This window comes from Cydia amplana, chromosome 2, assembly GCF_948474715.1.
Source record: "Cydia amplana chromosome 2, ilCydAmpl1.1, whole genome shotgun sequence".
NCBI lineage: Eukaryota > Metazoa > Arthropoda > Insecta > Lepidoptera > Tortricidae > Cydia > Cydia amplana.
The window spans coordinates 13,345,000-13,357,952 of NC_086070.1; the positions used below are offsets into that span (position 1 = coordinate 13,345,000).

The window sequence follows — 12,953 nt, forward strand, 5'->3', positions numbered from 1 at the left end:
ACGATTGATGTAGAGACGAGATATCTGGGGGCACGGCTGTGCCCCCGCCAAGACGAGACATTGCTTATTGCCTTTGTTTATTTTCCTAATCAGTGGTATGTTTTTAATTTTAACACCATACGTATAGCCCTACATGAAATTGTAAAAAGAGGCAATATTGTAGTGTTGTCCCGTTTTCTTAGATTGATTTGAAAGGTGCACTACAGTGTTTCCACTTTTTAATTTCTACAATTTCTTGTCGGACTGTATGTCGGATAATTTACGACTTTTATTGGACAAAAATATTGAAAGTTGCATTCTCATGTAACTCGTCAATCTCATAATAGATAAAACTGAAAATTATTAGAATGGGCCACTTACTTCTTACTCTTATTATACAACTTATGAAAAACTCCGTCTGTATAATATAAATTGATACTAGTAAGATTAGGTATTATTGATACTGATTGTACCCACCTACTTGTTTGTTTTATTTAATAAGGAACAAGTGCGGAAGGTAGGTATTCTTAGATTGAAGACTCCAAAACAGAGAATATTTTAATTAGTGTGAAAGCGATATTGATTATAGGCATCGGTTCAAACTGGCTTCCTATGATTGTTTGCATTTATTCATAACATTTTCACTTATGTAAATCTGACGAATTAACAACTCCTTTGAACTCCTATTACCGGGAGTACGCACAGCTAAATGCGTAGATTTGACATCGGATTAATTAAGGGCAATGTGGAGAAGGCCGACATAAATTTTTTGGTTGTGCAAAAAAATCTCGTATTTGTATACGTACTTCGCTCAGACACAGGCCAATTCGGACGTACACTGATATCAGAATGACGTCTAAATAATGACATTCTGGGCTATAACCGCGAAAATCGAAGTTCGCAAATTGCGGGCACTTTTCTCTGTCACTCTAATTACGCCTTCATTGGAGTAAAAGAGAAAGATCCGCGCAATTTTCGAAAAACGGTTTTCGCGGTAGCCCCTCAGATATTGTGCATTTCGCTCGTACTTGTCCGTACATGTATCGGCGCGAGGGTCACGCACGATAGCTAAATGATATCAATCTGATGTCAGTGTTCGTTCGAATTGGCCTGTCAGTCAGGAAGGACAAGCTTCGCTGCTTGTGCTCTACCGACCTTCTGTAAGTGGAGTATGTATGTAAGAAAGAAAGAAAGAAAGAAAGAAAGAAAGAAAGAAAGAAAATACATTTATTTACGTTAAACGAAACCAGTTAATTACATAGAATAAATATATGAGATAGACGTTAAAAAGGAGTTGGAAACGACGAAAGAGTTTTACTTTACTTTTAATACAATTATTTTATGTTTACTAAATCTACCTTAAATAAAATAAAACTACTAGTTTACCTAAATATAAACATTAATATTCTACATCATTTTAGGACCTTATGACATATTTGACAATAACATAATACATAGTAATTTTATTGTTTCAGGTCCAAAATGGCATCAGATGTTGCGTCTCATATACCGAGGACGACATTTGTTTGGTTAATTTTTACATTGGTTAATGTAAGTATGTAATGAGTCAATTAATTTAAAATTCTTAGTTTACGTAAAATCCTTATATAAGTAGGTATAATTAATTAACCCTACAAACCTTCAAATGTCATGATATTCATATTAATATGTTTTTTCTAAGTCTAGTGTTAATTTTAAGAATAGTGTCAGTTTCGGCGTAGTTTTGGTATAGGTATAACAATGTATATTAAGTAGACAATTCCTGACAGTCTATTTTTTATAACATTATGAATAGGTACGATACTTTTATTCGATTTTCTACATTACTTTGTTGCATGCATAACATTCTGCATATAAATTTCACTTGTCAATTTATAAACATCTTAGTAATGCAGTTTATGTGAAGCAAATTCAATGAACCCACTTAAACGATGACTAAACATTTAACCAAGCGGGTCACTACAAACCGGATCCATGTTAGACAACGTCAAATTCCTCTGTATTAATTCTGAATCTCAAAATTGCATTCCGCTAGGCTCCGTATCATACAAAAACCCGTCTTAGAATAGTGTAAGTGTGTTGAGTAAGCAGAAACGAATCTCCGTTCCGTCCTTGGGGAGGTCGGGTTGGCAGCCTAACCGATGTGAAAAGCTGTCGGTTCGAAGCTAGGTGCTTTGAATTGAGGTCTTGCTCGTTTGGTCGGTTGTCGCGCAGCGTCCGTTCCATTTGAGCTGGTGGCTGCGAACGTCCGCTAACACACATAGCGTACATATCGCACGCCTGCAACTGGACCGAGAGGGGAAAAAACAAACGGATGGATGCTGTACGGTTAGCAGTGTTGACTTCTGAGTTGTACTTGATTTTTAAACAGGAAGTTAAACTTGAAGTAGTGTCCATGAAAAAAAAAATGTTTTTAAATATGTAATATATAATGCTCAATCTAATCTTATTGGATAGATTTCGTAGATGTGAAAAATATTAATCATTAAATGATCTTTGTGTTTTGTTTGGATTTAGGCATAATCACTTTAAGGACGTGTTGACAAAGTGTAACTTCTTAAATACGACGTCAAGATTTTTCCAACCAAACTGTGAAGAATACTGCAAATAAAATAAACATATTTTAGGTACTATGTCGTTAACTAATAACTTCTCTTCAATCTCCTTGTCGAATCGTCTCTGCTGTCGTTACGTAACGGATCCCACCTGACTTTACAGTACAATTCAATGAATTATTGAAAAGTACTTGCTTAGTTTTAGCGCGTGCGCGAACTCACGTGGGACGAGTGCAGAGTATACTTAGGTTTTAGATGCTCATCTAGTTATTTATAATAGGTATAGGATGACAATGCTGGTGCCATATTATAGTATTTTTCACATGCTTTAGGTACGGATCTCGATTCATTACTGTTGATAAGCTAAACATCTTTTATCCTATGTCAATGCAATTAACTAAAAGAGAAAAGACTATTTAATAATTTCGTCGTTAATGCGGTCGTTCATACAACCTATTTGCAGCCCATAGACAATTTCTAAAGTAATCATGTTATTATATAAAGAAAAATAAATTGTTTCAATACGTTCAATCAATACATAACAGAAGTAATTAGAAGATATTTACAAGTTCACATAATTTACCAACATCTGGCATGCAAAATATGGTGGAAACAAATGAAGGGTACACGGAAAGAACATGTCTAGTCACTTTAGTAACATTTTGAGTAATCGCGGTTTTAAAATTTGGAACAATGTCAAAACGTATGGTAATTCCGTGACCAGGTATTATTTAACTAAAAATAAAGTTGTGTTACATTTATTATACCGTGGTAGCAAAAGATATAACTAATAGTTCATTAAGAGCTCTTCATTTTGTAATTTGAGGTGCAGTGGTGGCAGGTCCTAAGAACACTGTACCTATGCATAATATCAGCCTTCGATCTTCTTTTGTTCCAGACTTATCCACGAAAATGTCAAAATATCAAGGTAATTTTTAAACGGTTATTTCAGCTAAACCAAGCAAGCGAGAGTAACCAAATAAATTCAGATTGAAGGAGCATAAAATGGAGCGATAAAAAAAACTTTTTTTTCATCCAAGTTCAAGGAAATGAATGTCTGTAAAAATATGCATTATAAACCCCATTTTATGCTCCTTCATTCTGAATTTATATGGTTACTCTCGCTTGCTTGGTTTAGCTAAAATAACCGTTTAAAAATTACCTTGATAAATTCAGATTGTCATTTTCGTGGATAAGTCTGGAACAAAAGAAGATCGAAGGCTGATATTATGCATAATACAGTGTTCTTAGGACCTGCCACTATTGCACCTCAAATTACGACCAAATCCCTTACGGGGGCCAACCTTATTAGCTTAGCCTGCTAGACCCTTTATAAACTATCATGCAAATCATAATACCTATGTCAATAAATGCGTTGGCCATTTAATCATCACATCAGTCTTCACTGGTCAAAAACACAGCCACCTGTATAATGGCTTGTACGATAGCACGATTGATGTAAGCTAACCGCAGAATTGCATCCGCAACGAGGCACAGGGTCGTTCTGATAGGGCTGTTGCTTGGACTCTGTTTTATCGATTAACTTCCTTTATTATTATTTTCTATTATCCCAGAAATTGCCCAAGGTCTGCCTCCTACTTATGAGTACCCTACACTGCTCGATTCTGGGTAGGTATCTTATTTTGTGAGCTTGTTTATGAGCAGTTTATGTTTCCATAATGTAAGGAATTGATTTTATTTAACATTGTGTCAGTCAGGCATATAGTAATCTCCGAAACGAAAGGTCAGGGGCCTATTGCATAACACAAGCGGACGCCTCTTTTCATTCCCTTTTATTAGAAAGAGACTTCCGCTTGTATTATGAGTTGTAAAATGTTATGCAATAGGCCTCAGGTGTCAGGTAAATAATTGAAGGGTACACGGAAAGAACATCAAGTCACTTTTTTCGGAAAATGAGATTTTCATCTCAAAATGTAGTAGTTATATCTTTTGCTACCACTGTATAATATATGTAACACAACCTTTTTTTGTTAAAAAATACCTGGTCACGGAATTACCATACATTTTGACATTGTTCACAATTTTAAAACCGCGATTATTCAAAATGTTACTAAAGTGAATTATTAGCTGAAGTAAAACATGTCTATGTTCTTTCCGTGTACCTACCCTTTAATGAATAATTTCATTCCATAGAAATGTTAGGTACTGTAAAAACAAGTCGGTTCAAATTGTTTTTAAAGTTTATCCTAAATGCTGTAAAAATTACCCAATGTAGAACCTGCATTAAATACAAAAAATATAAATGAAGAGATCGTAATACTTATTTTATACTTTTTATACGTCAACAAAACTATTAGCTTACTAATCTATCGGCATTGGCACTCCTGCATAGGTACATACATATACAAACGTATGAATGAATTCGTAGCATTACAATTTACATTTTATTTAATTCATACAAATATTTTTTTGTTAGCTTTCATCATAACGGATATTAATGTTATAAACAACTCTATATGATATTTTACATCGAGGCGCGTGGCCGCGTCAAATGGCTTGTACAATAGCTGCTCATTTTCAATTACTCATACCTACCGCTTTATACATAGTAATTACCAACCCAGTTTTACGATTTATGTGTTTTTAAAAAAAAAAAATTTTTTTAATTTATTTATATATTTAAATTTACATCTTAATTACTAAACATTTATATTCTCGCCAAACTGTTACGTTTGATGGCGAGATGCGCTCAGTTTTATACACTTAACCTATTTAACTAATTATATACTTAGACTAACAGTTTCATAGGCCACACATAAATGTATTGTTTCTATAAATTGGTTTGCTTACATTATTTTTCCATTTTCTAATTATGTTCATTTTACAATTTTTATATTGTTCAATTGAGAAGATATTCTTTTAATCTAGTTTTTAACATGGATTTACTTAATTTAGGACTTTGCCTCAGTAAGCTAATTTTATTTAATATTTTTGGTACCAGGTACTTTGAGCTTCTTTTGCCATAATAGTTTTTAATTTTCGGTTGCACTAGCTTTTTCTCTCTTACACTCCTAGTATTATAATTATTATTAATTACTAATTTGTACTTTTCACTATAATAATGCTCTAAACCTATGAGGTATGTGACTTTCTTATCTACGGGTAAAATTTTACATAAGGGAAATAGTTTATCATAATCATTTTGACATTCTATCTTAACTTTTTTACTAACCAGGAATTTAATTAGTCTTGTTTGCAAATTTCTTACATCTCTAATATATGTTATGAATGTTCGCCCGTATACAACTAGACCATAGCTAATAAGTGAATCGGCAAGGGCATAATATACAACTATTAGTGTTTTCTTACTCAATGTTCTGCTTAATTGGTAGAATTTGCCTAGTACAGATCTTAACCTATTACAAACGTCGTTAATATGCGGTTTCCAGTTAAAGTTTCTGTCGATAGTTAAACCCAAGTATTTGAATGTTTCCACATATAACAATTTAGAGCAACTACAATTATTTTTATCAGCATGCAGGCAATCATATGTATGTCCTATTATTTCCAAATTTTTTTAATCACTTTTTTTGCGGCCTGGTTATATGGCGAGTGAATGTTCATGCACTTGGTTTTTTCAAAGTTTATGATGATGCCGTTGTCATGAGCCCACTTTGTGATACTTTCGAAATCTTCTTTATGCACTTTTGCACCTCCGTTATATCTTTCGCGGCACAAAGTAGACACATGTCATCTGCGTACATGAACACCCGGCAGCGTTTCACTACATTCGCGACACTGTTGACATGCATCACATATCCCACGGGACCATACACGGATCCGGTCGGCACTCCGAGCTCCACCGCTGCATCTTGGCCCGTCACCCCCGCGATGCTCGTGCGTATTTTCCTGCCCGTCAAGAAACTTTGGAACCATTTATTAGTGGGACCACGGATTCCACATTCATCCATCGCCTGTAGCAAAATATCGTGGTCCAAAGTGTCGAAGGCCTTTTTATAATCTATGAACAGAGCTATTAGCTGCTGACCTGAGTCTAAACAGTCGTTTACATAGTCCGCAAACCCCGTTAGCGCAGAGACAGTGCTACGTCCTTTACGAAAACCGTGTTGCGAGTCCGAGATTATATTATGACGTTCTAAGAATTGACTGATTTGACCAACGATAACTTTCTCTATAATTTTATCTACGGCAGACAGAATAGCGATAGGTCTGTAGTTTGCGTATTCTAGATGGTTGCCAGACTTATATATTGGCCGTATTATTGCACACTTTAGTAGGTCAGGATAAACACCCCGAGTGAGGCAGGCGTTAGTTAATTTAGCTATAATAGGACATACCCATTCACTTAGATATTTAAGGTCTTTTACCCTTATACTATCTAATCCCGGTGCTTTTTCACATGACAACACATTTATGACTTTTTTCACATCTTCGGCGCTTACCATTCTGTATCTAAAGCTTACCTCACAAGGTTTCACATATTTTGTTCTATCTAAAAATTGTATCTTACAAACATGTTTAATTTCCCTAATTTCTTGGTATGTTAAAGATGTTTGTGTAAAACACAAGGATGTTACCGCTAAAGATTCCAAGCATGTTAACTCCTCAGCCCTGCGGCTACTGTCACGCCGCTGTCGGACAATACACGTCCTGCCGCATGTAATGGCTGTGAAAGCCGTGTGAACCCAAATGCATGGGAGCCATTGTGGTTGTCACGTACGATCGACTCAATTACCTGTGGCTAATTACCCACCAACCTACATTAGATCTACTCGTGGTTTCCTTCAGCAAATTATGGCAAATTGACGAGGTTTGCTCAGTTAATGCACTGTTTGTATTGTGGTCATGGGAATTATGATTATTCCCAGCGAAAGGTGTTGAGAGCAATTGGAGGAGTTCAATTGGTGATATAAATGACGTATTCAAATCTTTTCCACGGTTTGCTTTTCAAATGCGTTAATTACGATGGCGCGGTACTTAGCGTGCAATCTGTTTGTATTAATCTAATACAAATCCAGTCCTATTTCAGTACGTTGCGCTCGCTTTGTTCCGATTTAGCAAAAGCATATGCAAACAAACGATTCATAAATTCAACTCGTAAACGATGGTTACGAAATCACTAATTAATTTGGTACCGGCTTAAGGAAATGTTAACATGCCTACACGAATTACCATTTCTTAGGACTACATATTTAAATATTAATTGCCAGGTATGGTTATCTGTTACTAAATATCTATTATATGTCTGCAGACTGCTACCTATAGTGTCGACAATAATTTGCAACGCTAAACTGCCCGAGAAGTTTGCGTTATTCCTTTGAAACTCCGATTAGCATGTGACACGCGATCAGTAAGCTTTCTCTGAGTGCTCTTTCTTTACGTCTTTACAATTACTAAGATTGTTAGTACATTCCTCTCAGAGGTCACTAGTTTATAGGTTGCAAATGCAACAGGACTCGGTAATTTGCGGTGCATTTCCCATGAATAATGTATAAGAAGTTGTTCTAAGCAACAATCACTATCTCAACAGGCACTATCTCGTGCCTATTTACGTGCGGAGAATGAGGGATCAGTAACGGTCGCCAAATCGCGTATCCACGGATACTGTTGAATATGCACATCGGATGACGCCTCGTCGTGGAATGTTAACGGTAGTTACATTTACAATGAAATCTCTCGATACATCGGTTCGGTTTCAGCCAATGAAAGTGATAGCGATCCGGTTTGTATAGATTATTTGCATCAGATCACATATTAACTTTTAGTGTGTTGCTAGGACTCAGTTTCCAAATTAGGGGTCGCGAAAAATTTTTGACGAGTAATGTTACTCTGCCATATAACACAGTTCGATCGACTTAAGACATAATATATGAAAAACCAAACAAAAACTCAACAAGCTTCGTGGCCTAAACACGGTACTGAAAAGCTCTGTATTATGTGAGATTGTATACAATAATACTATTGAAAACTATATAAGTACGAGAAACATAGTTTAAAGACAACTATTATAGAGAGTTTAAAGAAAGATCAGTTAGATCTGACGTACATAATCGTATGTATAATCCTAGTTATACCTAGTGATATTACACCATTGCACGGCTGCGCCATTCCCTTAAGTTCATCGTAAAACTACCACAATGATTTAAACGCTCTTGGTGACTTTAGTAGGCAATAATAGACATTGTAATATTTTTCGAGCAAATGAAAAATACACAATCTAAGATAAATTCAAACCCATTCAACATTTCTTCGGTCTCAATGACGGTGCAGCCATACCTAACCCGTCTACCTCCACCCTGCACTAGCGCCATGTTTTTGTCGTTGCTCATTCTGTTTTTTTATAATTTTACATTTTTGATAATTAAACGTGATTATTTTATTACATTTTTCAAAACTTTTGTCATGCAAATTTTAAGAATCCGTTTATTTTATGACGTTAACAAGAAGACTTCGCATAAGCTTCTCATACTAAAAGAGTTATTGAGCCATCTTATATGGATTAAATTATTGGTTGATTAACCATATTTTATTGCACCTACTAACAGCAAAATATTAAATCTTATAAATAGAGGCTGTTCGTTATCATAGCTAACATAGATACTATAGCAATTTAATTCATTTATCTCACTAGTTTATGCTTCCCTTCGACTGCGATTTTATCGAACGTCGCTTGCACCTTGTGTTTAGTTTATACAACTTCAATATTGAATTACAATATAGATAACAACTACGTAAGATAATTCAGAATAATTAAACTTATTCGGATTAAACAAGTATGCTTTTAAGTTTCTTGGATGATTTACCGCATACGAATTAAAGTTCCAGGGGACCGAGCTTTGCTCGGAAAACGTATAAAAACTCCAAAATGCGCGTTTTACCAGAGATAAGACCTAGTTAGATCGGTCCACCCCCGAAAATCCCCATATAGCAAATTTCATCGAAATCGTTAGAGCCATTTCCGAGCCCCCGAAATAAATATTCAAGAATTGCAAGTTTAAAGGTATAAGATATATGTACTTATGTACCTAGGATAAAACGTATTGTACATACATAACACATATTATTATCTTACATTTGAACTGGACAGCAGTGGCTTCGTTGGCAGTCGTTACTCGATCATACACATGACAGAGGTAGTACCACTCAGCCAGCCTATTATGGATAGCTTTATCCATCTTTATCCACGTGATAAAATAACTGTCACTGTTTAACACCGTGGGAAAGAAAGTGACGGACACCGTTTTATCACGCTGTCACGTAGACAAGAACGACCATCATATCCGTACAGGAGATAAATATACCTAATAAACTGCGTGCTCGTCATTACGAGCTTCTTCGTTGTATGGTAATTAGTTACAATATAGAACTTTGTAATAACGAGGCAGCAAAATGCCGTAGGCACTTTCGCTGTGAGCAAAGCGTAGTGCGTGTCTCGCACGCCTACTCTACTGTCTATGAATATACTGTGCCAGACAGAAGCGAAGAGTTACATTTATTTATTTAATTTTCTGGCTGTAATTTATACCTATGTGGTCTCTTAACGTGTATAATTAGTTTTAATGGTATTGCGTGGGCTATACTTACTGTTCTTATTATTTTTTAACTATACGTTTTTTGTTCGTCGTACTGTTTCTACAATAACGTTTTAATTGAAGATTTTGGTTAATTATTAAAATACTTTGACCAAAGTAGGCCGTAGCGGTCAATAAATTGACATTAGAAACGTACCTTCGGCCCCAATACAGATCGTTATGTTCCATTTTTGCGGAAAGAACTAAGTTAATTTTATAAACTACGTAAATAAATATGAACATGAGTTATAATCGTATGTAATACTAATGTATACCTTTATTGCATAAAGTAATAAAAGCAAATATTTTCACGTGTTGCCCGTGAAAATAACAATAAAACTAAACAGTTAAAAAAAGCAACGAAACTCCATAACATTAGCTTGGGGCTATGTGATTATCAAACCAATATAACGATAAACAGCTGTTCAGACCACGCTAACGTGTAATTTGCCCGCGATACTGTGTCAGCCGCATAAATAGGAGAAATAGAATGATAATCACCAAATTACATGCTAAGGGCATGTCGATGCCGCGATCGCCATAAATTTAACATTCAGTATGAGTCTTAAGTAAGCGTGGAAGTAAACGCCTTTAGAGATCAATAGAAACATAATGCATTATTAGGTTATAGGGACTACACCCAATATATAGGCAGATGTAAACAATCATCTAGTCTAGTCTAGCCATTTATGTACGAGTATTAGGCTTTAAATATCTATCCCCGTTAAGAAACACATAGTTACTTACTTACTGCTTCTGGCGCCGGATTCGTAAGAGTTTGACCGATTTTGTTTGCTTTGATGTGGTTTCTTTATTTCGTGGCGTCCATGATGAAGGTTATTTGCTATTATTATTGGTTACTTTATCTACTATATTAATTTTAAACAAGCAGAAACGTCTGCGAACGATGCTATTAAGCTAAGAATAAATTTTAATGTAGAAAAATCCTTGTCTTGGCTTGGTTTTGGGTGACTTAGGTGGGTCTCACCCAAGGCATTAATTATCCACTTTTAAATTTATCTACTACTTATGTCGGAACTCCGTTCTTGAACAGTTCATTCAAACGCGAGACTTTTTTACGAGTGGGTATTTACTAAGTAAAAATAGGGCTAATTTGGTACCGTAAAACGGGGTGAGTAGGTTTCGCGGGGAGAGGTGGGTTATGAATGGGGAGAGGTTTGAGAGGGGGGTGAGAAGGGATTTAAAGGCTACTGCTACAAAAATAATGTATTCCAATTTAAAATGGAGCTATAGTAATACGCATAATAACAAAAATCGATCCAACAATCTTCCAAAATCACCTTTGTACGAGGCACTACGGTTTTTTACGGTTTTCCTATTTATCGTCAAAGTTATGAAATGGAACTACCCAAAATAAAATAAAAACTAAAATACAAACGTCCGGAACACATTCAGTTTTCATATGTAAAAATAAAATGTTATCGAGGTTTGAATTTCAGTTGTGACCGTACTCACCCCATTTTACGGTACACTTGAACTGGCAATAAAACATTATACAACATATTTTAAGGATAAAGTCAGAATACAGCTCAACTCAAAATCTTCTTCTTATCTTTATATAATGTGCACGACGGAATGATCAAGTACGTAGTACCTACATTGGTAAAAAATCTTATTAATTTCAAATCTTTTGCAAAAAATCGCAAGCACTTTCAACGTTATTACTACTTATACTATTAGTTATAATATTTACGATGTGGAAAATAGCTGCTCCCAGAATATAATCGTACCTTCGTACCTCATAATTGTAATAACGGTTTACAATGATCCAATCATTTTATCTGCTTTTGAGTTTGAGGAGTCAGTGACACCAATTAAATTTTCATAATGGATACTTAATTTAAAATTAACCTCGAATGTCAAGTAAGTTACGGTGTGGATTTTCATTATGAGCCAAAATACTTATAAACAGTGATCGGAATTGGTAGTGCCATTTCACGGGACTTTGGTGCGTAAGCTTAGTATGGATATACCTTTTCACCCCGGGATCTCATATTACCTACTTCAATTAAAGACATGCCAAGAAATATTTTTGGGAAGAAAACCGGCCAAGTGCGAGTCGGACTCGCGTTCCAAGGGTTCCGTACATTAAGTCCGACTCACGCTTGACTGCACATTTCTAATAGGTTTTACTGTCATCTATAGGTAAAGAACTATTTTGTGTATTTTTTTCAAAATTTTAGACCCAGTAGTTTCGGAGATAAGGGGGGAATGGTCATTTTTTGCCTATTTTCTTGAATAACTGCTAAACTATTAATCTTAAAATTATAAAATATATATATTTGAAATCCTTACAATGAGATCTTTCATTTGATATGTAATATACTTAGTTTGAAAAACTTTATTTTACAATTTTCTCATTTACCCCCCAAAAATGGCCTCCATATTTAAAATTCATATATTTACGTTACACGTCCATCTTTGGGTTACAAACTTACATATGTGTGCCAAATTTCAACTTAATTGGTCCAGTCGTTTCGGAGAAAATAGGCTGTGACAGACGGACGGACAGACAGACGCACGAGTGATCCTATTAGGGTTCCGTTTTTTTCTTTTGAGGTACGGAACCCTAAAAATAAGAGTCTTGGAATCCCGAGTCTTATCCATGTTAAGTACAATGTTTGAGGTCATTCACCCCAAATGGCACTACCTATTCCGATCATTGCTTATAAATTAATGTACGTAGGTACATACATAAATATCCAAGTTTGTTATAGGTACAGCCAGCATCAAAAGTAGCGGATGAAACATCGCCCCAAAAGTATATCTACCACCCTCGAATACTGTTCCAAATAGTGATATTATATATTTAAGAGTTCGCGTTCAAAAGTAACTATTTGCCACA

General features: G+C 35.3%; 1 protein-coding gene across 1 annotated transcript in view; it reads left to right on the plus strand.

Annotated features, from left to right (window-relative positions):
• Positions 1–12,953, plus strand: part of LOC134658191 (cuticlin-1) — a 75,461-nt gene that overhangs the window by 31,714 nt on the left and 30,794 nt on the right. Inside the window, exon 3 of the mRNA XM_063513802.1 lies at positions 1,455–1,530. Coding sequence (XP_063369872.1) covers positions 1,455–1,530 — 76 coding nt within the window. The remainder of the gene's footprint in view (positions 1–1,454; positions 1,531–12,953) is intronic.